General features: G+C 41.1%; 1 protein-coding gene across 1 annotated transcript; it reads left to right on the top strand.

Moving 5' to 3' along the window:
- The first annotated feature begins 49 nt into the window (after positions 1–49).
- On the top strand, positions 50–26,914 carry stum (mechanosensory transduction mediator stumble). The gene is made up of 9 exons (XM_033332740.2): positions 50–203; positions 6,438–6,499; positions 7,858–8,239; positions 8,539–10,372; positions 24,216–24,467; positions 24,652–24,868; positions 25,095–25,221; positions 25,321–25,515; positions 25,868–26,914. The coding sequence occupies exons 3-9, from the start codon at positions 7,876–7,878 to the stop codon at positions 25,993–25,995; spliced, it is 3,117 nt and encodes a 1,038-aa protein (XP_033188631.1). The 5' UTR covers positions 50–203; positions 6,438–6,499; positions 7,858–7,875; the 3' UTR covers positions 25,996–26,914.
- Positions 26,915–27,546: the final 632 nt, after the last annotated feature.

The raw sequence follows: 27,546 nt of genomic DNA, 5'->3' as shown, positions 1-27,546 counted from the left end.
AGTGACCAACTCGTACCCTCGCTTCCTCGACGAACCGCTTAGCCGGCCAACCCCGCGGCAGTAAGGACGCGTTCGTGCTCACGCGAAGACGCGGACCGACGCCGCGGCACGTCGATGCCGATTACCGACGCTTCCTTGAGGCTTGCACCCTCGTAAATGTACCCTGCCCGGCGGCTCCGATTCGCTGTCCACCTGGTAGCCAGGTAAGACGCGTCTTCTACCCGCGATATGCCTCCATCTGGCTTTCTTCAGCTCCGGTGACACGATTAAAAAATTAAAGTAAAAACACAGACAGCTATGGTGACATAAGTCGCGGCTAGTTTGAGAGACTAGTTTCACGATCCTGTTGGATCATCGTCAATGTCATCGTCAAGTGGAACTTTTAAGAGGTTTGGAAATGTTTGAAGTTGTTTGGAGAGGTTGAAGTGGGAATAAAGTGGATTTGGATGGAACGTTCGTAAAGTGAGAGCTGTTTGAAAGTGTTTGGAGTTGGTTGAACGAAGATCGAGATGGAATCTTGCGAGATCTTCGGATAAACAGTATGGATCTTTTACTTTTTTCTTTTTTTCAAGATTTTACTTTGTTATTTATTGAGCCTATTACACATGGTTTTTGGTGATCGGCCAGGCTGCTGTAATTGGTGTAATCGGTTTGACTTTCTGACGCATTGGTGGAATTCGCATAGCGCGTGGTCGCTCTCGTGACTATCGCACGAGGTCGTACTTGAAATTTCATGGGTCATACCTTTTTTTGGTTTAATCGGATAACATCTGCTACGAAGTCAATGTGATTGCTACAACGTGCTTGGCCACCTTGACTCGCTGATTGTCGTTAATCGTTTATCGAGAGCAATTTACGATCGTTGTTCTTCTTGCAAAGTGACGCCTGGCTTTCTTCTCGCCTGTTAGATTCAATTTCAGGGCATCTCGAAATAGCGATTGATCGGAAAACCATGGACCGACTCGTTGACTCGTGGTATGAGAGTGTAACGAAGAGTTTTTAGTTGTTCTCGAAAGAAGAAACACTTCCTCGTGGCGGTCTTCGTGGTTGGATTTGAATCAGATCGATAAAAGTCCGACTGTTCCACTTAGGCGAGGGAAAATTCTATGGAATTTTCTTCTTTCTCCGCTGGAAGATACGTCGCCTCCTAGCGATTCGTTTCTAAATTTTCCAGATTTGTTATGAAACTTTTAAGCCGTTGGAGCGTAACATTGTAGGGAAAACTTAGATCGATGAAATTCATTAAGATTCAGACTCGAACTAAACGCTTGATTGTCCACGTTTTGGGTAAGAGCTTGCCGGAACAAAGGAATGATCACTCTATTTAATGCATTGCTTTTTGTCGTGTCCACTATGGGATTAATATGCATGTACGCGCTAATATTTTCACTTTTGATCGATGACAATTGTCAGAGCACACGCGGCTTAAAATGAACTGGCGAGACCAGTTTGAATTAGAGCGACGACGCAAAAGTCACGCGCGAGAAGTTCTCTTGCAATTTCAGAACGAACGGAACGTGCTTATGAATATTTGTACACGTTTGATCGTTTCCACGCACCGAAGGAAAAAATAGAATCAGCAATTAAGGGAGAAAATGGTACAACCTACAATCCCAAATAAATTGAAATTTGCCGTTTCAAATTAACCGCAATCGCGTCATAAAGTTAATAGGTAGGTCTATTCGAGCGACGGAAGGTTTTATACTTTGTCGTTGCGACGAAGTAGCTGTAATGAAATGCCGCGTTGAAATCTAATTCCGTCTGTGTGCATTGAATTTAAATTACTCACACAGCCGTACTTGAAATTTCGCCACTACCAGCGATTTTTATTTTTCCGTAGAAACAAATATATGGCTCGTATACGAAGAAAGATCGTATAATACGAATCCCTCAGGAGTCAAGTTAATCAACTTCGTCTTTTCTTCGTTTCATTACCCAAATACATGATCGGCGTCGAAAGTCTCAGAAAAGAAATAGTCTATTTGCATAGATATATCTTTCAAGAAAATAACACACACGAATAATAATAAATTTCAAAGTAGATTTTCGAAGAATGATATTTGTAATATCGTCATTTTTCTCCATGTTTCGATGTGTAAAATCGGTCAATGATGCCTTCTAGTCGATTCATATATTATAAAAACAGAAAAACGATATCCTCAAAAGAAGAAAAAGACTAACGAAGGTTTCCCATTACCCCGATTTATTTTCGCAACACGGAAAACCCCTTGATCTCCTCAATGTAAAGGTGCATTTAAAAAAGGGAACGAGTCCCGTCTATAAAAAAAATCTTGCAGCACTAAACGTTCGGATAACGATTATACAGGTGTATGCAAATGTTGGCAGGAGAACGGGACGTGAAGTTGGTGGTACTCGCGTAACAATTAATTCGCCGGTCTTTGCTCGACTGCCCCGTGAAATAATCGGCTGTTACATGATCGTTACGCCGTGCGGAACTTCCTTGGCCGACGGAATTATACACAGGTATACACGGTCGTTGATCCTCCGGCAATGGAAGCCGATTCCAACGTTCTCCATTCTCGTTAACGGCCCGTTGATTTACTATTTCTTCGCTATTCTTGTGCGTTGGTGGCCGACAAACGTCATTTGCGACATCCCATTATGTACGCGAGAAAGAAGAAAAGACGATGCTGTTAGGAAAGCGCCGCTTAATTGAAACGTTACGCAACGGATGCTAATTAAAAGTGACGTACGTCGGTTTGAGGACGCGCCTCATCTCCGCTAAATCGTTATTTATAACATCGATCATGGGATATGTTTCGCCTGGGCCACGTTAAACGAGCCTCATTAGGCTACCAAGCGTTAAGTTGCCACGAAATTGAGGCGACCCGATTGGGCAGAGACGACGTCTTCTTCGCTCGCAATTGTCGAGCGTATCGTTGGCCTGCAGAGCTAATTGATCGAGTAATCGGTGACCAACAGCGGGGATCGGAACGCGTGCAGACACATTGCAAGATTAATCGCATCTATCAGGGGAGAAGTTCAGTTTCGAAGAATCGGAGTAGTTTCTTCCTTCCCTTTCTTTCTCGTCGTTTCTTTTTCATTCGTTGTCGATTCAGCGGATCTCCGATAATTCGATATTTTATCCTGTTTTTTTTTTATATCAGTTATTTTCAATCCCGACGTCTCAATAGTTGGTAAAAGCAACTTTAGATGAGAGCTTCGTAATACTTTAATGTTCTCTGCCTCATGCTTCTACCACATTTTCGATTCCCGATTGCAATTAGATAGAGTGCACGATGCATACAAATGTACCTGGAAAATCGTCGATCATGTCACGTGGCCTTGCATTCGTATCTCACGTGTAAGTTTTCACCGGTGTCAAGGTTATAAACGGATCTTCTGCAACCATGCTCGCACACATGCAGTAATATTCACCTCGAAATTCATACTAATATTCGCTCTATTCACATTTATATCTCCCATTATCATAGCCGTTCCGTAGAGACTAGCAAAATTTCCATATGAATTTCTATTCAAGACTCATCCACGTCGCAAAAAAGGTAGATGAGACGATAAACTGCTACCAAACCGTTCTTTCTAAAGCGTTTCTAAAACGGTTCTTAAGCATTTTCCTCTAATGTATACGAGTACGAACCGTTCCATATGTTCTTTATATATTCGTCCCAGTTCGAACATCTCCAACTGATTTCCCATGAACGATTTAAGCAACTTAATTACCGGAAACCGTCTCGTTTACTCTTCGACGTTTCTCGATCGCTCAGACCGTACCTTACGACACTCCGTTCCAACGATTCCCTTTGTGCTTACGCGCTTAACATTTTTATTCGATACGATCCTTCTTTTAATAAGCAAAAAGAAGAAAAAAGAAGAAGATCGAAATTCTGTTCCATAAGAAAAAGTTGTGCTTCCACCTCCATCGGCATCTTTCACATCGATGCACATTGCAGGAGAGGTTCAGTTAGTCGTAGATAGCTTCTGCGATTCGTGGGAGATAGATTTGCAGAAAGTGCGCGATAAGTTCTCGGGGAACGTTACACGTACGAAGTCCGCGGATTGCAAATCGCGCCTCCATTGGTCTGTCCATTAATTCGAAACAAAGGGCCATCGTAAATCAACGCGCCGTCGAGACACGTGAGTCACATTTCGGCCACGAGGTCGTTCGCGCTCGATTCTTCATGCTGGCCAGCTTGTTCTTTGGTGATTCGAGGAATGTCATTGGACATGATGCAGATTCTTCGGGGACCACCAACATGGAGCGCGTACACGCGATGCATCGGCATCGTCTGTTGCGGATGGCGCTCAGACCATCGCTATTTCTGTGATTATTTTCAATTCCCTTTGTGGTTGTCTTTCGTGGTTGTCGATCCGCTCATTCCACTCGAGAATCAAGCAATCGTGTCACTGAGTTTGACGTTGGAATTTTGAAGGAAATGGAAGTTGGAACGGTTCCATGGTATTTGGGATAATTATGGATTTTCGAAGACGCGTGATAACGATTTTTTTTTTTTCAATTGAGTATTTTCGATGATTGGAATCGGTGTTTGGATAAAAGCTATTCGAGTAATTGATTTATGCCATGATAAGGCGATAAAGTCAATTTGATTTATTTTTTATTTTGTTTTTCCAAGAGTATATACATATATACTTTTAAGGTGTATAGTTTGAACGCAGTTTAGAAGAAACGTAGGCAGTGAAACTATGTAAGATTTATCGCGATAATACTGTAAAACACTGTACGCCCGTATCGTAACATTCCATTGACCTATTTTTCACTAAACTATGCTTCCAATTATCTACGTTAAAATGTACTACATTCGAATTATAAAATCGCTCTTCTATAGCGTGCATATTAATATTGCAGGATTAAAGAACTCCGAGTGGAAGGCAGCTTGTTAAAATCATTTCCTTAATTGCCGTGCAATTTTGTAAATTCCTCTGCTACTTGATTGTTATCAACGAAAAATACCATAAATAACCCAGAATACTAAATAATAAAATACGTAGTAAGATATGAAGGTAAAAATGAAAGTAAATGAAAAGCACGAAGATCGTTGCAAGGACAATTCTCAAAAGAAGAAATATCGCGTTTTTCAGAATTACGCAACGCCGAATAAAGTTCGTAGGCTCGACTGCGTAAAGAACAATCTACCCAACGATGTAAAGAACATTCATTTTTTTTTTTTTACGAATTGAAGAGACAGAAATCTCGCAAAATCCACTTTCTCAGAAGGAATTTCTCATCGCGAAGATTCATCGTTCCGCCGCGATATCGATCTCTTTCTTTTTTTTTTTTTTTTTTCATTCGACCAATTCGAGGAACGCAGAGAGTAGAAACAGGAAAAAAGTGGAGTAAAGGAATCAGTCGAGGGAGTACGTAGAAAATGTAGTTCAACAGCGTCACGGTATTGCGGTAATAAGCATGGCGTACCTAGCGAGACCGACGCGATCGAGTCGAGAATTCCCGCGTATGAGAGCGTGAATAAAACGCGTAAAGACTGGTGTCTGCTCGACGTGGCCCGCTACAACTAGAGTGAGTAATTGTAATGTCGACGAATGATCACGGATGTTGCGCACGGAGTTGCTAATTGCCAGGCAACGGCGATTCTCGATCCGACTCGACCCTCCAGCGGAGAACGAATTATAGGAAGGATGAGTCTAGAAACGAGAAGAAGCCCTTTGATGTAACGTCGGAAATCTCGCTTGTTAGAAATGAATAGACGGATTGAATGTTTCAGGGAACATGTTTTTGCGCGACCTTCCGGAAGGTCCAGAGTCGAGTTTTTGTTCTTGCGTAGCCGTGCAGAACGAGGGGGCGTGGAAAATTTCGTGAGAATCCGGGGGATACGGATCAAATCGATTGCTATGCCTGTTACGATATTTATGTCAGAAACTGATAGAATATGGTTTTTATGGCATTATAGACGAATTCGGTAAATTCGGGTATTTTAATCTTACGTTGTTAGTCGGAAAATGATATTTTCGTAAATGTACGCTGTTACTATACGCTAATATTCATTAATACCTAATTATAGACTGTACTCTGTTTACTATACGCTGTACGATTGTACGCTAATATTTACGTGACGCCACTGTAACGTCATCGGTTATAGTATAAGAAACGGGCTGTTAATTCTACGAATTGTTTGGGAGCTGTGTAACACAAACATTATTTGGATAATATTGATTCAAAAGTGGAAGAAAGTGGTTGTTCGTAGTTTTAGTAAATTGTATCTCAATTATTCGCACCTGACAAGTCAGGAGTATCCAGCGCTAAAAAGATCAAACGTGAGATCATTGAAGTTCCTCCGAAAGTTTCTTTTAAGCGTTCCATTCCATTGAATATTCCACACAACGATGATCCTGATTGACACGAATATGAAACTCTAATAAACCGAAGTTTCACCGGCTAAGTTTAGGCCAGAATTTTCTCTAATGGTTGTTTTATGTTTCAGGTGAGAGCGACAACGGATTTTGGCGTCCTCCGCATCTTGCTCGTCTGCATGAAGGACTCGAGGTACCGTGGCTTTCTTTACGTGTTTGACAATGCTTAAAGCTTCGCCACTTTTAAGTATTTACTCGGAGGTTCTCGTTCCAAGCGTCCGAAGTGTATTATTAAGTGAAACAGCGGTTGTTAAAGTGCCACCAGTTATTATTAACGCGCTCAGCGTGGTGTAGAACTTTGCTTGGATAGAAATGCTTCTATCAAAGTAAAAGGGAGTAGAAAGTTGACTCGCGCCAGCTTGTTGCAGCGATTGCTTGGTATCATGGCAAATATTATGCAGGGAGCTGAAATTATAAAGTCGAGAGTACGAAAACAACTTTGAGGGACGTTGAACCGTTTGCGGAGTACTGAATCAGCCGAGTAAATCGTGTTTCCACTATGTATTTAGACTTTTTGGATTAAACAGGATAAGGAGATTGTAAAATGCATTGTACATAGACTAGAGAAATCGCTTAGCATCTACGATTGCGCAGCCGAGGGAAGATCTACCAACAGATATATTCTTCGATTTTTATTTTCTCTATTTGGGCTATTTCTATTTAGAAACTCATTTGGAAAAGTAGATAACGTATAGGGTGAGTCAAAGTTGCAATATGTTTCTGAAGTGACTTTTGCTAATTTATATGCGTCATCTATTTCCATTAAGCTACTATAATAACCCTATCTTACGCTTTTATACATTTCTATGCTACCATGGTTGTGTTTAACCGTTTCCAAATCAACATCATTTTTGCCGTTTAATTAACTTCCAAGTAACAATTAACAACCGAGTAACAACCCTAAGATCTTGCTCGATCTATCTGAAAAGGGGAGATCTCTTTCAACGTGCTCTTCTTGCATCCAACCCTCTCAACTTCAACAAATGAAAAATAAAATAATTACGACCAAGGATCTCTCGTCGTTAACGCTGCAACTACCATTCTTAGTACGTGTCCAAATATGTTGTGCCATTATTCATTGTACACCGACTTTCTTCAGTCATTTTACGTCTTACATTTTCCAAGAATAGCGACGAGTGTACATAGCACGTACCGACCCAAAACCTAAGTGTCCTTCTCATGTTGATTTTAAAGTATCGAACTCCCCACGCACTCGATCAATATCATTATCATTATCTCCCTCGCTTACTTGATGAATATTCGTTTTCAATATTGATTTTACCCCCGATTTCGACCATATCCGATAAACGATATATTGACATTTACGTGCAAATTAATCAAATTTACGATATTAATAAAATTCGCGACATTTACGATATCGACGATAGTGTATACTTCTCAAAGATATTTACAATATCGTAAATATCGGTAAGGTACCGTATTCTTAAAAAAGGCGACGAAAGAAGGATTCTCGTAACTTTCCCGTTACAGCTTCGGTGCCTCGAAAGGATGAGGCGGCTCGACGACGGCCATGTTCAACGACCGCCTCCGTTCAGGGTGCTCGCGGCATCCGATGGCAATTACCTGTCACCGAACGCGATTCCGCCACCGCCGCCGCGTGCACCCGAGCCGTACAAGATCGCGCCCTCCACCACGTCCTCCTCGAGGGCGCATCGTCGATCCAGCTTCGTTATCATCGCGGACTCGAGGCCCGTTTCCCCGGAGGCGAGGAGTCCATCGCCGCCGTTGGCCACTGGCAGGGTCTCGCCCTTTCGAGGACGTGGCTTTAAAGGACCACCGCCGCGATCTAAGTCCAGGGCGCAGTCTCCGGAATTTATGAATGCTCGTAGAAGAGGAAACAACGAACGACGAGGTAAGTTTCGCGTGTATTGTTATTTTGGAAGCGTTGTGTGGAGTATCTGAAACATTGTTGTACGTCAATCGCGTTAAAGACAGAACTGGTGTGAATACACGAGTCGAATGTTACGAGAATTTATAAATAAATCTTATTCCTTATTCCTTTCAAATATTCTTCCGCGCTATGTTTGATACATCGAAACACGTATATCGAATATTAAAAGGATCTACGATAAAAGCATCGTTATTGGTTGCTATTCGTAATGGGAAGAACAAATGTTTCTTGTACTTCAACTGGAACTTGTACTTTTCCAGTTTCAGTGTCGCAACAGAACAGCCCAAGAAGAAGCCTGATCCCGCAACCAACGCGTCAGCGTTCGACGTCTCTGAGCAAATCAACGGAGCGCCTTACCTCGCCGAAGCTGGGTCGTCGCGTGGATTCGCGCACTCGCTTCAATACGACGGATTCCAGGAATCGTTTGAACGCCTCTGGGAACAGTAGCAGCGTGGCAAACCTCGCCACCCGTCGACAGGCCTCGAAAACAGTCAGCAAGCTCTCCCCGATCCAAGGAACTCCGACGAAACCGGAGAAAACGCCGCAATTTAAGAAAAGGGATCGTTCGAAGGAATCCACGAGATTGTCGCCGGCGAAGCAGCAGAAATTTGCCGCGTCTCCATCGAGGAATGCTTGGAACGCGAAGAAACAAACGAACGAGAAGGTTTCCGTTCCAGGAAAAACGCAAGGCAAGGAACGAGTGGTATCACCGTCGAAGATTCCGCTGAAAACGAACAGAACCAACTCGAATGTCTTGAATCCAGCCAGATTCATCAATATCCCTAATCCAGCTAATGGGAAAAATAAAAAGGCAACCGATAAAGGGTCCAAGGAAGTTCGTATAAGCAACGGGCAGACGAACGAGTCCACTCAAGGCAGTAAACAGTCTGACCCAGGATCGAAAGGCTCTCAAGCTAACGAGAAGAATTCGAGTACGGAACAGTTAGCTGATCTGCATCTTATCGATCTTTTAAAACAAACTTCTAGCGCTACAGGTACGTCTAGCGTGGTGAACACAACAGCGACGACGGCTGTTCAGCCGCTTCACATCGACGCCAATGCGGTTCTTATGGATAAAGAGATTTCCGAAAGGAAAAGTCAGTCAGAGAAAACGAAGAGCCAGTCTGAAAAGACGAAGAGCCAGCAAGACCTGTCTAATAGCAAATCTTCCAATTCATCGAACGATGAAAACATCGGCAAACAAGTCCAAAATTCTCAAGTTGCTAGTAGCGAGGATAATCGTCAGATCTCCAAATCGAACAAATCTAACGGCAACCATGGTCGAACGAAGGGTGGAACAGAGAGTAGAAACGATTCGCCAGTTCCTACCGAAAATGTTAGCGGTCATTCGAAGAGTAACAGTACCAGTCATTCGGTGAAAAGCATAAACAGGGTGATCAGTGCTACGAACAACACTGGTTCGGCGACGCAGCGTTCGAACAAGATTCAGAATGCGGTGAACGATCAGAATACGAAGAATTTCAGGCCGAACGATCAGAAGATCGACGAATCTGTCTCCTTTCAACCCGTGTCAACCAACGTCCAATCAAATTCAACTAAAGCCAACGAGATCGAATCGGTAAACAGTTCCATCAGAAATTCTTCGGGTGCAGAGACTCAAAGGACAGCAGTTTCCGTCGCGAGTGCTTCTGTGAGACAGGAAGACGCGAGGACGATTTCGCGGTCCACTAATAATTCTGGAACGAAGATCGTAACGAATGCAACTACGGTAACCGTGAAAAGTACTTGCGTTTCCGTGAAAGGTACTTCTGACCAATCGACGATAGCCTCGAGGGCGAACAACGTGTCCAACGTGGTTGGTGCGGTGAGCAACGACGCGAGAAATGTAAATAGCGCCGGGATGAAAGCTCGTACCGATAATCACGGAAGTGGTACGTCCGTGAAATCGTCCGCGAGGGTGTCGATCGATTCCATCGAGACCGTTCGATCTACGGACACCGGGGTGAGCGTGGACACCGTCAGAGGAGTATCTTCGCCGAGGGAGAAAACTGGAATGCACGTGGTGAAAAGGCCGCAGGAGATCGAGACGTTAAGTGGGAACGTGGTGTACTTGGAGCAAAACGGCGAGCCAGCGTGAGTAGAATTTATAGCGCTGTTATTTCATCGTTCACCTCGTAAATTATTCCTGTGATCCTATGGAAAAAGATTCTGATTCTGGTCGTTTCGATAGGTTGAACTCTGTCGTTCTTTCTTTCTGGAAACACAGTTTAGTTATCTCGGGAATTAACGATAATAAGTAGACTGTGAATGTTCATGCATTTGTGAAAAATCTAAACATGCAAAAAGATATATGTAACATCCTATTCGATCGTTTCTTCTCCGACGTACGTATTTGTAATTTCTTCTGAACATAAACAAATAATCGTAGACGCATATTTATTATAAAAACACGTTCAGATAACTAAAAGTTTGTTTGACTCGAATACTCGAATTTGTATACGAGTTTCTCCGAAGACTAATCGATCGACTCCACTTTTTGTAGATTTCACCATTTCATCAGATAAACGACCTGCGCCATAAGATTTTTCAAATTGAAATTAGGTTTTCAACGTTTGTATTAATTATTCGAAGATTGATATGGAACGTTTTCGCACTGTCGACTCGCTTAAAATTAGGTTTGAATCGATTACCCTCAAGGACTTAAAACTACCGCCACTTTCCACTTCGACCAACCGCGAAATTTCGACTCTGAACGTTTACTTGTAATTTTATTCCTTGATCTCACGGAACCGGATTTATATCGAGACTGGCAGATATTAATCTGGAAAGATCCAGCGCGGGCACGACAGCTATTTATGCCGTCGGAAGCGACAATAAATCGCCGCGGATCCGATGTGGGTCCGTATTAAAGGACACGTTGTTAACGGAATATATGCAGAAGGTTGCGAGTGCTAGGGACAAAATGAACGCGACGGATGGGAAAATCGGCTTACACGGTCTGTCTAAAAAAGTAATCAAACTTTTCTAAAAATAACAAAGCACAGGCAACCTCTGAGGGAAAGTTACATTGCTGATACATAGCCTGAAATATACACGGAGGAATGTATTAACATCTAAGTAATCTATAGATCTACAATCGTATTTAAATAAAGTACGAAGGATCTGTTTTATATTTCCACTAAATGTCTTGTAGCTTCTGTATAAATTTTTAGATTTCTTTCAAATTCTATCGATGTAATCACCACAGTCGGCTACCATTACAGCGTTAACGAAATTTCAAAATGTGCCGTATATCAGACACGATATATTCGTCAAAGTTTTCTGCAAGTATTCGAATACTTTCACGAGTCGCTGTATTTCGCGAGGATCTACGATGTTTCTTTCATTTTTAAGAAGTTTAGTCATTTTTTAGACAGACCGTGTGTATGCTCCAGGTGTTGCAGCAACACGAAAACGAGGCATCATTCTCAATTAAAGGAATCGCGTTTCGTGATGAGCAACGAAAAGAATCGCCAGCGGCTTCCGGCAGCAGAGTTACGAGTTACCCTAAAATGCTGGTTCGTGAAATCGTGCTCGAGCTTAGCGATACGCGCATCGAAATCCATTTTTCCATGAAATTGCCCCGCGAGATCTCTCATTATCAATTTCGAGGCGTCGCCGTGTAGCTAATGAAGCGAAAAGTAGGAAGACTTATCCGCAAATATCTGCGTTTATGAAGTAGCAGCGCTTCATTAAGGCCAGGTAATCGCGAGCAAGATCACGAAACGGTTACATTACTGCGCAGTTATTTATTGTTACGTTTTCCAGCACGTAGTTACCCTTAGAGTCCACCCCTGACTGTGCGTTTCCCTAAGCGAAAATTAATTGTTCTATATAAATGCCGGAGGAATATAGGTTAAGCCTGGTAAACGATTCGAGGAGGTGCGAAGATCGTGTGTTTATTTAATTAATTTACTCTAAACACCGAATAATTATTAATCTTGAAGTATCGATTTAACGTTCAAATTGTTCACTGTTCTTATTCTAACGACTGCACGATCATAATCGAAGGCTTTGCAGCAATAAAAGAGACAGTACGAATATTTAAATTGTATTTATTGCAAGAAAACGGCAGGTACAAGTTTTATATTCGAAAGCGTGAGGGTTTATAGCCGACTGTGAATTCATAGCAAAAAAGTCATAGCAAAATTCATAGTTTCAAAAAGTGACTTGATTTCGGTTGATTTCGACTTGGTGTTTGTTAGTTTATCTACTTCGATCGATGATAAAGTTTGGAAATCTTTGATCGTGGAAGAAGAAGATAGAAATCTTTAAAATCTTTATACTTTCAGCGTGCGAAATACTTTTCCAAATATGCTGGATAAAACGATGAAAAATATTATCCACTGGAGAGTTAAGAAAGTACGAAAAAATATGGTGGCGGAGGTTGGCGGTTAAACGGGCGCGATTGAATTGTTCTACAACTGGTGTTTCCTAGCGAACATCATAGACAAGAGGGTCGTGCGGAAAACTTGGCCCATCGTAAGATCCACGGAGTTCCTTCACCCCGGCTAGTTATAAAGCACCACCCTTTCCAGTGGTCGATGCAACCAAGCTGGGTTTATCGATCCCATGGAGATTTACATCGCCACGGCCTGGCTCAAGGGAATTATAAATCAGAATTTCGAATCGCCTCGTTATACGAGCGTTGCTAATTAACTCGAATCGGTAGCGGTAGGAGGAAAGAACGAGGGAGGGGGAAAAAAAGAGAACGTCGAAAGCACGAGACTGTTAGACCGTGTCCATCATTCACGCCTCTGAACCATGATTCTTCCATTTTTTTTCCTCGTTCGATAAACTGCTTTTTGCACCGTGTCCGTTTATTAAAATTAATTGAAATTAATAGAGAAAAAACGAACAACCATTCCGAATTTGATTCGACCGTTTTCTTCCTTAATTAAGTACATTATGTAAATTTTCGAGCACAGTTGTTCAAACAGTTTATACGAATATGTATATACCTTTTAATATTTTGCTTTAATATTAAATGTATCGCAACAACCGTTTCTTTTTCTTTTTTCGTATTATGAAACTTACATTAAGTTGCAGCTAAAGCGTGACAAAACTGTATAACTGGCAATGTCATAACTAAGAAAGAACGCAACGTTTTACATTGATTTTACACTATACAGTCTTACGAGTAACACTAAATAAAACGTTACATCGTTGCGTATAGGACCTTCAAACTTCACGAACGCTTTCACGCGAAACATAAAACGTACATATATTCTATCGAAATACCAAAGTATTTTCGTTGACCTCCATTACGCTTCACGCGTATATTCTACATCATTGGAAAATGATAGCCATATCGAAATATCGTCGATCGTTAGCTCCGATTAATTCATCATTTTCCTAACTTTCGCGCGTATTCATAAAGCCCGGAGTAGCTCGTTAGTCAAGCGATTACAACGAGATTACATTCTTTTTAAGCGGCAGGCCACACGCCGAGCGTTCCGTAATCGTTTCGCGAGATTTTCTTACACTGGGCCACGTTCAAAGTGACTCAGAGAACCGCAATAGCGTGACGATGCTGCGTATAGTCGCGAACGTATACTGAAAACGTCTTTACAAACATGGTCGTAGCAGGTCAGCAATCGCGATGGATTCTCTCGTAAAACGTTCGAGACCAACGTGGAACGATTCCATTGAATAATTCATCCAGGATCTCGTCCGGGCGTGTAGCTTTATTCATCGAACTAATTCTCGAGAACTGTAAATTGGAATTTTCGAATGAAAGCCCCTGGCGACGCGATCGTTGTACCGTTATATACGTTATGTAGCTAGAAGTTGTAAAGTGTGTACAAGTATTTATTTCTTCTTTGATCGCTGATAAGCCATGGAAATTGTGTACGAAACGAAATTAACTTTTTCTAGTACGTCCGTAGGAAACTGTGACACTTCATATTTATGGAGATATGTATTACAAATGCGAACGTGTTACTCTGAACGTGTAATGGAAAACCCGAGGTGGAATTTAACGCGAAGCATAGTCAGTGCTGTAACGTTAATGGCGAGCTATTAATTTTGATTGCGAAGACAATCTTCCAACTATATTTAATCTTCCCTAATTCCTGTTTCGAACGAGCCACGCTCCACGCGAAAATAATTGCTCCCATCGTAACGACATTTAGCTCGATTAAGCGGCGTTTACATTAGGCAACATTTAATTATTCAACGTCGATCATGTAAATCAATCAGATTCTTTATTCATCCATTATTGTCAAATTGATCCGAGTAACAACCATAGTTGATCATCTACTAATCGTTTTACCATTTAAATCAAACGACATATTCGATTATCAATAGCCGAGGATAAAACGTTCACAAAATAAAGCAATATATCGAATAGCGTATTGCGTTCGACGCTTAAATATATTGCATGTAAAAGTACGCTTGTGAAAGAAAATGCGCATGAACTTTCATGCTTGTACGAGAAGATCATCGTACATGGCGATCTAAATCGATCCGAGTCGATTCGAGCCGATCTTTCTCTCTGCTTATCATTAACGAAATACCAAGAACTCGCTAAGAACTCTGAAAATAATCTTCGCCAAACGCTCGACGTGCACAATCGTCTCGTTCGAACAGGGAACAGCCTCGTTCGGGTTGAGCAAATATTATCACGTCTATTATTAGTCGATGGTCTGCTCGGTGAACGGGATTCCTCTAAAAACACGATTACACGTGCACACCATTTCCGGCCTGTTGAACGTGAATGCAAGCTAGTTGACGCGATCGATTCCATTTCGTTTTGTTGCACCAAATTCCATCGTATTGCGCTTCTTCGCCGTGGCTATCGTTAGCAGTGAAAAAGACGCTCGTAATTTCCATTCGTTTTTCCACGTCGATTTTACGTCGCGTGTCAACCGGTTGCTTGGCTATGGAGTGTCTCGATTCTTCGGGATCACCGAGATTCCACCGGTATGTTGGAGAGATTCTTTGTCGGACGTCGGGTCTCGAGAGACAAAATGTGCTTTCGACTGAGATGCACAAACACGCGACGTTTCTTCACGGAAAATTCTTCGAACGCTGGACCACGTCCGACAATTTCTCGCGATGCTCCAGCTTCTTTCAAAGAATATATCTCTTCATCGAGAGAACGGTATTTGTGTTTAGTCGCGTACAATTAGCGCTTAGAATGCTAGTGCTTGGAGTTTTCAGTATTTAAAATTTATTTTTGCATTTATCTACCATTTATCTTCGTTTAATATCTTCTTTAATGATTTTGAAACATACGAGAAACATTGAAATGCGATTTGGGGGAAGTTGAAGGAAAATCTGACGTAGTAGAATCGCGTAGAAATATTTCATTTGCAGAGACACGAGTTTGCAACTTGCTTGATTCGATGCATAAGTCTGTTAATGAAATTTGTATTTGTTTAAACGAGCGACGGTAGATTTATGGTGGCGTATTACACGCGTGGATGCAGTTGGACAGCTGCGTGTTATTAAACGCCTTTGTTCTATGTTTCTTTTAAAATGCAAACTAATGCATCGTGCATATTGCAGTTAATCACTTGAGCGCGATAGTTCACGCGGCACTCAGAAGGGCAGTTCATTTCTACGGAAGGAAAGACGGAGATAAAACGAAAATGTGAACAATGTTTTACGCTTGACATTTCATATATTCAACGAAAAGGATCGATATTCTAGAATCTGCACGGAGATCGTTGTAAATAATACACGGGGTCTCTCAAATAACGCGTCACTTTTTTCTTCTAACGATATTACTTGCTATTTTCTCCATATAAACGTCCCTTTAAGAGAAAAATTACGACATGATAAAAACAAGGAAACTGTGACTCTCGATGAACGTAAAGTATTCTACGTCAAAGTTTTCTGCTATCCAAGCAATTGCACATGATTCACGTATCTGCAAATTTCAGTGACAATAACGCGTGCGCGAGCCTACAGCCATTTCATTTAACCAGCTCCAAGCTATTTCCGCTTCCCAACCACCATTTTCTGACTCTCGTTCTTCTTTCATTCGACACACGCGTTTTATTCGATATTGGAAAATTAAAAATTATATTTTTCAACTTTCATATTACATCGAATAAGTGCAATTTACCTCAGACCAGACTTCACGCTATAATTTCACTAAACACCGAACGATAGACAAATCCAAAAGAAACCAAACAGTTACATTTTACAATTTCTACATAAACCAGATTCTACGCTATAATTTCATTTCCACCAAACACCCAAAAATATACAAAGTGGAAAGAAATCGCAGGAACAAACCTTTTTACCCCAAAAATTCTCCTATAAAAAAAGAAAGTGATCATAAGATGATAAGAGTACATTAACGTTCATTTCTCTGTACTAATTTTTATCGGGAATCATCCCAAAGGTACACAAACTCAACAGAGATCACGACAAAATCTCTTTTCCTTCGCGAGCTCTTCAATACAAAACGAAATTACACAGATCAATCTGAAAAAGAAACCATGTGAATTTCGATAGGTCGTGTGGAAACGTCGTGATTTGACGAACGATCTCGACTGCTCTCGCTATCTAACATTCGGTCACCTATATAATTTTTGATCGTCGTAGCGGATAATTTCTTTATCCACGAGACGTACGTGTATGTTAGCAGAACCAAAAATCGACGCGGACTACGCGGCTACGTGGATTGACCGACGAACGTTAAGCATCGCGTGCGGCCAAGGTCGAGCTCCAATTATACCTGTGTATTTCACTCACAGCTGCCACCCTCTTTGAATCCGTGTTTCTTCGTGCACACGGCTCCTCCATCCGGACGTTCGTCGCTCCAGCGACACGCATAGTTCGCGTTGTGATTTTTGAATCAGTTGGAAATAAGAGGAGACTGAAGGGTTGCGTGACAGGGAGATGAACTAGCCCTTCGTGTTTGGCCTACTTTCGCGCGACATTGACGTCAAACTGTTGGTCATTTATGATACCGTTTACCTGAACTCTATATTTGTTCACGTTCTTAATTGGTTTTTATAAACAGCTATTTTTGAACTGTTGTTAATTACAATAGAATGTTGTGTATGGTATAACGAGTTTGATAAAATTGGATGTTTAAGCGGCAGGTTTAAAGGGACAAAGGTTTTACACTGTTAACGTTGTATTATTGCCGTGACTATGTGTAGCTGTTTTATAGGGATGAATGGCACAATTTGTATCCCTGTAAATTGCCTCTATTTGATTTCCACTTGAATAACGCCTGTGGTATGTAATCTTGTTTGAAACGACCTTTATTGATCAATTAAATTTCGTAGTATTCTCGTGAAATTAGTCTGTTTAGATGAATAGAATCGTTAGAGATGATTTGTTCAACGAGGGCAAGAAAGATCGTTTATTGATCCGAATAATGATCGATTGTTAGTTTTCTATTTACTTAGACCGTTGTCGACGTAGATTCTTAAACTTTTTACTATTTCGGTATAAAACAGATATTCAAACGGGTTATACGATTTCTATGTTCTAAAAGTTTCTAAATCGTTCTCACTCGATAGATATTTATTCCGAATATTTGTTTCGAAAGGGAATAATTTGGCGATGATAAATTGCCGATAAAAGTGTTATTCGCAATTCGACGTGAAGTTATTATAGCACAGAATATATTCCTAATTATCAGACATCGGCCGAAACTGATATAACTGCAACACACGTACATACATAATCGAGTAATTCTTTTCTATTTCATTTCTCTCACAAGCGGCAATTGCGAATTTAATTCCGAGAAGTCGCGTAATTTGACGAATTCGTCAATCACCTGCAGTTTCTTCCAATTTTTTATTTAAATAGTAAAACGTACTATTTCGTCGCTAATGTTCACGAGTGGTTTCGCATTCGAAGATCCGATTTCGCGTGAAAAATGAATGGAAACGAGCGAAACCGCACAGTCATCGATTGTTTACTCGAATTTGCAATGCGATTAGGTTTTAGCCCCTGTTTATGTTAATTCGCCTCGTTCCCACGTTGACTGTCGGTCACGTAACGTAAAATGAGCCACGGTACGTGTAATTTCACTGCTTTCTTTCTTACAGTACGCGTAAACGAATGTTCCGAAAAAGACGTCGCACCATAAAAACCCTACTTTTTTAAGTAAACCCTTAAGAAAAGTAAACCCTACTTTCTGACTTCGTTGGAAGTTTATTCGACTTTCCCATAGACTCGTCTATAGATTAGATTTCGACACAAAAGGTAAACTGTCGTCGGTCGACTAGAATTTTGTTAGGATGCCTTGAAAATAGAACAAAAATATCTATTTCGGAATGATTACGTTTTTCTTCTTAAATTGTTATATATTGTCTGATTATATTTTTCCGTGGATAGAAATTTAACTATGTAACACGAAAGAGTGTTCTTTCAGCCGTAAGCGAATGGAACATCAAAGACACGAACGTATTTCACAAACCTTAGAGAAATACTTATTTCTAAATTTCTATTCCTTTCCTTTTTTTAAGATCCAATTTCATTTACCAAGAGAAAGTCAAAGAAAGTCGCGGCCAATCTCTTTCTATTTCTGCTCTACGTTAATTAAGGAGGAACATCGAGTTGCATAACTGAAATACGTTATCTCGTTTCACCTGGTTCCTAACAGTTGCGCAAAGTTCACAAAGGAAAAGAGCAATTAAAGTGATACATCGCGGTCGTTTCGTTTTCTAATATATCACGAGGGTATCCCCCGTTTCCTTTCTATTCAATTTTGATGCTGTTTGTAACTCCTAGTCCGATTAACTGCGCTCGTGCTAGCGTAATCCGACTGGTTCGGTTAAGCAAACAATTAACGCGGAGAAAGCGCGCCTCTCGTCTTTGCGAAATTTTTAGAAACAGCTCGCACGTTGAATTACGCTTCTAACCTCATTGTGAATGCTACTTTCAACGAAACTTTTCATTTTTGATTCCTGTATTCCAACGATTTTTCTAATTTAATTGTTGAAAGTTATCGAGGCTCAAAATCCTCCTTAACGTAGACGTAAATTTCTTTATCTTAAAAATCAAACAAATGCGATTGAATTCTTGTGCTTCTGCGCGAAATCCAGAGCTACGAGAATGCACAGCATGCATAATACGCAAAAAGATACAAAACGTGTGAATTAGCGTACTCCTCGTGACATTTACTGACATAAATCCTCGAGACATAAATTTCTATAAAAGCTTGCAGTCTACGAATGATATTGCGTTGGTATTAAAAGACAAAATTTCATTCCTAACTTTTACAGAAAATAGTCTAAAAGATTCTGAGTTTATTCGGTCGCAAGGGAGTCGGTGAATCTGTTAAAAATTCTAGGACAGAGTACACGTAGGATTAACGGCCTAGTTTCCAGGACGAAACGATGGCGAATCGTTGGTTTTGTCGGGCGCCACCGACAATTCTCTGCTCGCGACCAAGTGAAAGTAATAACAAGGTAATCATGTCGCTGAAAGTTGCTCGGAGGGTTAATGACGTCCTGGTTCGCGTACTGTATAAACTTTTAACAGCACGATTTTGGCGGTTCCGTGTCGTAATCGCTATGTGAATCGCTGCGCGGCCACGGTACGAACTTTCTGGCCGGGGCTGTGCCAACTTTTAATGGTTTTGGTTAACGCGTTGCACATCGATGGTCCGACAACCGTGTTGCACGCGTTCCATCCGCGTTGTCAGCAAATTTTCAGACAGATGTAGCTAAAACGTCCGTGAACAGCTTTTATCGTAGTGGCTCTAATTGTGATACGCGTAATTAGCTTTCCGGGGCTGCACGTGAAAGCGAGTAAATCTTCTAACAATAAGAACGAAAACGATCGAATCTTTTTATGTAAAAATGTTAACGACAGAAATTGATGTGATGTTTCTTCCGCGAGAAATATATTCTCGTACGTATAAAATATCGTAGCTTGAACATACGAAAATCAGTGACTATAACAGATGGATTATGGCGAAGCTTAGTAATTTATTATGTAACGTGGCACAAAAATTTCTTACTTTGCGAAATTATTTTTGTTATTTTATCTTATCTGCTTTAATCTTACCTGTCTATCATTGTATTATTCCGACTTATCAGTACATTTTTGCAACAGCATCAAATTACACATTTACTTTCTAGATTACAAACTACGAGCAAATGTTTCAACGAATCGTAACGTCTCTCTTCTCATCAATCGGTAGCTTTTACAAAAACATATTTTAGTTCTTCGTTACGAGAACATTTACCATCGCTCTTTATCGGTTCTCACATCTGAGCCTTATAATCTCGCGATAACGTAGAACGTCAACACAACAGAGATACATCAAGCAAATTATTTTTCCGCGGTGCAACTTTTATTCAGACTAATCTCACAGATAATTTACATTTACTCCGCTTGTCGAGAGGTTTTATTTCGATTTGTTCGTCGCACGTAAATCGTCTTCTCCGTCTGTTGTGCAACTTTGTATTATGTTGTACAACGTTCAGCGTCTCCTACGAGGTTTTCGAAAAGGATTTGGAAAATCGAATGCACCCGTATTTCTATGGCGCCACGTGACCGAGTTTAGTACATCAGAACGCGCAGAATACAACGTTACATCAGATTTCGCATAATTCTCAGCACCGCATAATGATATGTTTTCTTACGTCACGGTTCCACAATTCGCCGTTTCGAAACATGGCTGTTATCGTTTGTGTTTTACGATCACGTAGGATTTTATTTTGGGATCGGCGATCGATCGTACAAAATTTCACGCTAAGAAAATGTTCCTTACATAAAAATTGTATTTCGCAAGTGTGATGTGCAGCCTCGACATAGTGTCGAACTAAGTGACGACACGTTTGACAGCATTTTGCAGACGTTTCGTCCGTCTCTCATTTTCCTAATTTAACCAGCTCGTTCTTCGATATCAAATTGAGAATACCCATTCGTGAAATTGCTATAAGAGACGAATTCAGAGGAGAACAGCAACGTAGAAACTTTTTTAACGATACGAGAAATTCTGTTTTACTTCTTGGATTCTTTTCTGCCGGTGTTAAAAAGTCTTCGAATTGATCTTAACCGAACTTTTTAAAGGAGAAAGTTCGCGTCCGATCCCTCAGGGTCTGCCGAGTAAAACTAAAGTTCGCACGCACATTTCGCAAGGGTAACTGGCGAGTGAAAATGGATGCAATTAAAAACTTGGCGCGATTGAAACTTTCGTCACGGATCTACCACGTCTTGCGTTACCACGTGTTCATCGGTAATCGTAACACCGACATTTCGTAATTACGATCCTCCTTAATAGATCCATCTTCGTTTATGCGAAAGGAACAAAGTACAAGACAGTCGTTAAAAGAGCGGGGTTGATCGACGAAGAGGAAACAGATGGTCAAATGAAACAGCCAACTGCAAAGTAATAACTTCCTGAAGAAAGCGACGAATCATCTACACGAGGATCGATGATCGTCGAATTCTTTTGCACAAAATGCGACATAAACAAGAAAAGGGGCTGAATCGTCAAATGTACGAAATCGGATGAAAAAGTCAAACTCACATATCCATCAGAAAATAATACATTTCCAAAGAAAACGATGAAACGAACCTAAACGATCGACGTTCCTCGAAGCCAAAGAAACCTAAACAACGAAACAAACCGTAAAGGAGAAAGGGAAAGAGAGCCACAAATAATCGAGTCACGAGAGCGCCATGCAAGAAGAAAAGAGGAAATCCCCGTGGAAAGGAGGGAGGAGGAAGGTGGTCGCGTGGGCGCCTTGAAAAAAAAAAAACGGCGATGTTAAGGTAAAGAACTTCGGCGTGGCCGGTATCGATTTCGCGGTCAACCGAAGCAAGTCGCCCTGTGGCTGGTCTCCTGTACGTGTAAGTAATGCGGTGTCGGTGGCGAAGGAGAAAATCTTTGCGTGACCGGCTCGCTGGCCAGCAACGGCTCGGCGACCCTCTTTGCCTCGCCGCCCTTCGTCCTCCGAGGTCCGTCCAACCCCCGAAGACTGCGGCACCTGCAATCTTCGTGCGACACACGAGCCGAACCGCGATGCTCGTTCGCCGGCTTGAACCTCGTACAGAACTCGCTGTAGAATTTCTTCACGCGTACTCGTGTTCCTTTCGTATCGATCCACGAACCTCGAGATCATCCTCCGTTGTTATCTTCGTTCCCGTCTCGCCGTGAATTCGCCGCGTTTCCGCTCGGTTATCGATCACCGCATCGCCCTGTTGTACTTTAGACGGTCCAACGAAGAACGAGTAGAACTACGAACAGAGCAGGTAAGATATTTCTCTTTCGCGTACGTTCAACCTTTTGGTGATTGGCGAAGGGATTCGCAGATACTCGAAACAGACAGGGTACAAGTGGTAAGACGCGAGAATTTGACGCACGTTGTTCCACCGGTGATCGATGGCACTCCTCGCGCAATATCCTGTTGCGTAGATTTATTGGAAGTGTGAATTCGTGGACGAATGGCTTGGAAATCGATCGACGTTTGTATCGCTTTGTAGTGGAAATGGAGGAGGTTCGATTTCGAGGTTGATGCAGAGAGAGATGATTAATTGCGGAAGGTTCTGTGGAAAGACGTAGGCGAAATGGTAGTCAACGGATAGATAATTCATTAAATCGTACACACAGGATGTTTCTAATATTCTTTATGATGCCATTGACAGTCGTTGTTCTTTGATTCTTTTGTTTTCGGTCGATCGAATACAGTTTAGTTTTTGAGTGGTTGCAGAAATGTTATTGATAATTTCAGTTACTTTTGTGGCTCTTCGATTTTAAAAGTAGATTTCTCGAGAATAGATTTGCACGGGGGAAGAATCTTTACGTTAAAACGAATCGAATTTACGGAACGCTTCAATGTATGCGTGTCTCGTGCGCGGCGAACGTGTCTGACTAGCGCGGTATACATTCACTGGGAAATTCACTCGATGTCATCAGCACAGTGGAACACGCTCGCTCCAAATGTTGCCACTATAGGCTACAAATATAAATAATCAGACTGCGGACATTTCTGCATTTACAGGAAATCGAAGGCTGTACAAATATATGAAATATCCAAAGTAAATATTCGCTATAATATTTAGCGAGCAAATCTTTATTTAGGTTTGTCTACCGATATGAAATTGCACGAACATCCACGGATTGAACGGTATTATTAATAAATTCCTACGTCGTATAAAAAGAAGAAATGCAATTTTTCAGAGTGCTAGTAGAAAATTGCATTCGCGTTAAATATTGACTGCCCTGGTATTAACTTAACGCTTACCAGATACTCAACCTTCCAATTCTAAAACCTACACGAGAAGAAGAAGCACAGTTTTTAAATATCATTTCAAACCATTTTAAATATCAACTAGCCTAATATCGACAAATCAATCAACTTCGGAAATCTTTCTGATCCTCAAACGCATAAAAAAAGAAGAACCAATATTTTCCACGGTGTTGACCTTATATTAGGTTGTCCGAAAAGTGTCTTTCTTTTACAGACCCGTCTTTTACAACGATGCATCTTTACGCAAACATGAAACCTAATGTGTCGAACGTTGTGATCTTTATTTTGATAGAACAAAATGGGATCACACGTAATTCGATAGAATAATATAAAACGGAAAATGTGCATCGATTGTTTCCTTATAGAACGAAAGAAACATTTCGGACGACCTGATATAATACACCACGTCGCTCGCAATGTCGACAAATCGCACAAAGTGCAGCCAAAGTCAAAGGAAACGAAAGCCTACTAATTCGAAAATCAAACAGCATTCGATCCCTCGTTCACCAATTCCATCCTACGGAATCAACTTCACCTCGACCTACATTCAGCCTCTCGCGAGTATCCTTGAGGAATACGACGGCTGCCAGGTGGAAAGTAGCGCCGGTCTCGTTCGTTTGATCGCGTCACGATCCATCGACGCCTGTCATTCTCTTCTTAATCGACGCCGAAGGCTCCTTTATCGCGCTGAATCGATCGAACAGCCGTTTTTAATAATGCTAACAGCACGGGGCGCGGCTGCCTTTCGATTACAGGGTACTGGCAGCGGCGAACGGCGTTGGCGAACGTGCCCCTGACAGGCTTCTTACGCGCTGGAAGAGGTCCCTGAGTCGTTGCTGCGAGTGTTGTCCAAGAATGAGGTGCTTGGCGTGTCGTACGGACCCCAAGGGTCTTACCTGGCCCGGAAACCACGCCAGGAGCACTACGTTGGTGAACAGGAACGAGCAACCCCTGGCAAGGGACAATGTGCCTGCTGGCTGCTGGCCTAAATTCAAGAACAGATGCAGGTACGAGAGTTATGGTCTGTTTTTTATCGTTTTGGATATTCTTCAGGGAGATTCTTTACATCAAATTGAATTGTAGAATGTATTAGAAGCAGAACTATCAGAGCGATCAAGACGATTGTTGAATTATTAAATTCAATTTGATTATCGGATTATCAAATTGTGATATTTGTCTTGCTTGTATTAGATGCAAACGACTGAAGGAAATGAAATGTTGCTCAAAAAGATCGAGGGTGGCGCCGGCCGAGGCTACAGTCTGCTGTCCTCCGGAAAGAAGATTCGGCGCTATTTGCCGTCGTTTGTTCGGCAACTGCAAATGCAAGCGGAACGCTGATGCAGAACACGCAAGAAACATACGTGCCAAGCACAGTCTTACCAGCGTAGCACCGCCCCCGTTATCGGAGGTAACGCACGAATGAAAAATAAAACAGCAGGGAGTAACCGGAAGATTTAAATTTAAAATTCAGAATTTTAATAAAAGATATTGGACTCTTAAGTATGAAATTTACAATTTTAATAAGAGATATTAAATTCTAAACTTGTACATTAAATCCTTAAATTTTAAATTCTAATCGAAATTGAAATATCGATGTCGTCTGACAATTTTCTTTTCTTTTTATCCAACGATAGGAACCAAAAGCTAAAATACCGGATGTCCTGGTAGAGCACAATTCCCTGATGCGTGGCGCTATTCCTTGTCTGCCAGTTCCTCTTGCTTGGTTTTGTCTCGTGTGGAACGTTCTACTGCCTGGCTCTGGTAAATAATATCTTACCGGTTAAAAGAAAAAAAAAGAAAAAAAGAAGAACAATAAAATTTCTAAATAAAACAATAAAATGGAAAAACGTTGTATTTCAGGCACGGTATGGAGTGGGATTTTCAATTTGTGCGCCGGGCAACCGAGATTCTCAGCGGTGGCTGGAGTGAAGTCGAGACTAGGCGCGTTCGTTGTGAACCTGATGGTCGGGGTGGGTCAATTATTCACCGTTTTATTCTGCCTAGTTGGGTGGGGCTGGAGCATTTGGTGGGGCGTCACTTTGGTCCGTTTAGCGAGTAAGTAATATTAACCATCGATCCAAAATCAACTGAATCGTTCCGTGGTAGATAAACCAAGGAATTTCGTGTTCTCTTAATGAGTCATAATTCAGTCGTGGAAAAAATATGATGTCCACGTTAAAAATGGATTTAACCTGGTTCTTTCCAAGAAGGAGCAACCACTTTCCGAGATAAGAGAAAATTAAACTTCTATAATTTAAACATGTGACTCGGTTAAAGAACTCTATTTTCTCTCGTCGCTTCTCTTCCTCGTAATATTACCTATAATTGAACTTTAGAATAGAATAACTAGATTCGACAAGGTGCAGTTATATTTATTTTAGATAAATAAATGTTTCTGTTTTTGAAGGGAAGTACAAGAGGTTCAAGGCTTCCGAAGCAGCCAACAACGATCCGGAAGCGAGGGGTGGAGAACCAGCGGCTCTGCCCCCCGGTGTACCGAGTCATGTGTTGAGGGGGATGGAACGGGCGCGATAACCGAAGTCCTCGCCACAGATTCCGCGGCAACGTTTTTATATTTCGTCTTAGCGATTCTTCACTACGTGCCTTCCCGAAAGCTGCGAACAGAAAACGAAACTTTTTTTCGCTTGGTGGACTCGTACGCTAAGGATCCGTTTAAAACAAACGAGAAGAAAAAATAGAAAAGCGAAGAATTTTTTCCACGGTCCATAGATTATTGTACTTTTACGAAATCGTAAGAAATACATCGGACGACGCATGTAGCTTTGTTTCGCGGTAAATGAAATTCGAGGCAATTTTCTCGTCGAAAAATTAATTCGCGAAAGGAGAATAACATTGGTACAGAGACATAAAAATGGAAAAGAAAACACAGAGAAGAAACAAAAGACGACGTTACGTGGTTGTTCGCGATCGAGGAACGAAACGAAGTTCTCGGAAATTAATCGCTTTCAGTGAAAGCATACCTATTCGTGGCGTTCTTTCAAAATGTACTCGTTGCGTCGAACGGAAATTGCTTTTTATTTTCGCTCGTCCTTTCTTCCGTGCTCACAGCGGCGATACAGCGGTTTTAGTCTTTTCTTTTTTTCTTTTTCTCCATTTATTGTATTTTTATTCCGAAATGAGAACGTCGAACAAACGTTTCGCGGTAGAAATCAAAGAAGAAAGACAAAGCACGTGACCTTACTCTCTCTCTCTCTCTTTCTTTCTCTCTCTCTCTCTTTCTCTCCCTCTCTCTCAGCCTCGTTCAAAGGTATTTTTCTTTCCTACGTCGATGGAATAAATACGTTTTGAAAAAACGCACTTTATATTTTTACAAGCGCAACACATATTATATGTATACATACATTCATATATTCAACTATCCGACTTATTCAACTTACAACTAAAAATCCTTGTAAATATGAAAATATATTACTTACATCGGTTTTTAATCTAATCGCTGCTTCTGGAATTGTTCCCTCCTTTATATCCCTTAATCGCAGTGTAGAGAAGATTCTATGGTATTTTGTTTCTTTTTTTTTTTTATCATTTTGATCTATAGACAATAGCATATGGTTTAGTACAATATCCGATTATTGTCGCAGTGAATTTTTCGTTCGAAGACTATACAAGCTTTTATCGATCATCTGGAAAGTTTATTTAAGAGTCACATTTAGCAAAAGCATCGAAGGAGTATGACGAGTCCTACGTAGCATAGTGACGATTTAAAACAGATTTCCTGTGTGTTGCGTTTCGTCTGAATAATCCGTTGCAGTGTCGTGTGTTGTGGTCTAGTCCTGTGTAGTATAACTTTTCAGACGTGTAATCGATATTGAAAACGCTCTAAACACTTAGTTCGATTATTTCAATTCCATGGTGTCCAATCGTTTCGAACTTCAACTTGAAAATTTTAGAAACGTTACGTTTCGGAACAGCAATTCTACATAAAAAAATTCAAAAAGTACGAATTTTAACTTCCAATATTCTCGACTGTCAACTTTCGAATTGCAAATCGTTCGTTTGGAAAATTTCGTTGCAGATTATCCGAAGGATGCAGATGTTTTATACTTTTTCTTCAAGGACCGTTCC

The sequence above is a fragment of the Bombus vancouverensis genome, chromosome 7 (assembly GCF_051014615.1).
Source record: "Bombus vancouverensis nearcticus chromosome 7, iyBomVanc1_principal, whole genome shotgun sequence".
Lineage (NCBI taxonomy): Eukaryota > Metazoa > Arthropoda > Insecta > Hymenoptera > Apidae > Bombus > Bombus vancouverensis.
The sequence above is the reverse complement of the archived record's forward strand: the minus strand, read 5'-3'. Positions and strand labels throughout refer to the sequence as shown.

Coding starts and splice junctions, on each gene's coding strand:
- stum (XM_033332740.2), top strand. CDS start 7,876: ATGAGGCGGCTCGACGACGGCCATGTTCAACGACCGCCTCCGTTCAGG. Junction 25,222..25,320: donor CGTTCTACTGCCTGGCTCTG/GTAAATAATATC, acceptor GTTGTATTTCAG/GCACGGTATGGAGTGGGATT. Junction 25,516..25,867: donor CACTTTGGTCCGTTTAGCGA/GTAAGTAATATT, acceptor CTGTTTTTGAAG/GGAAGTACAAGAGGTTCAAG.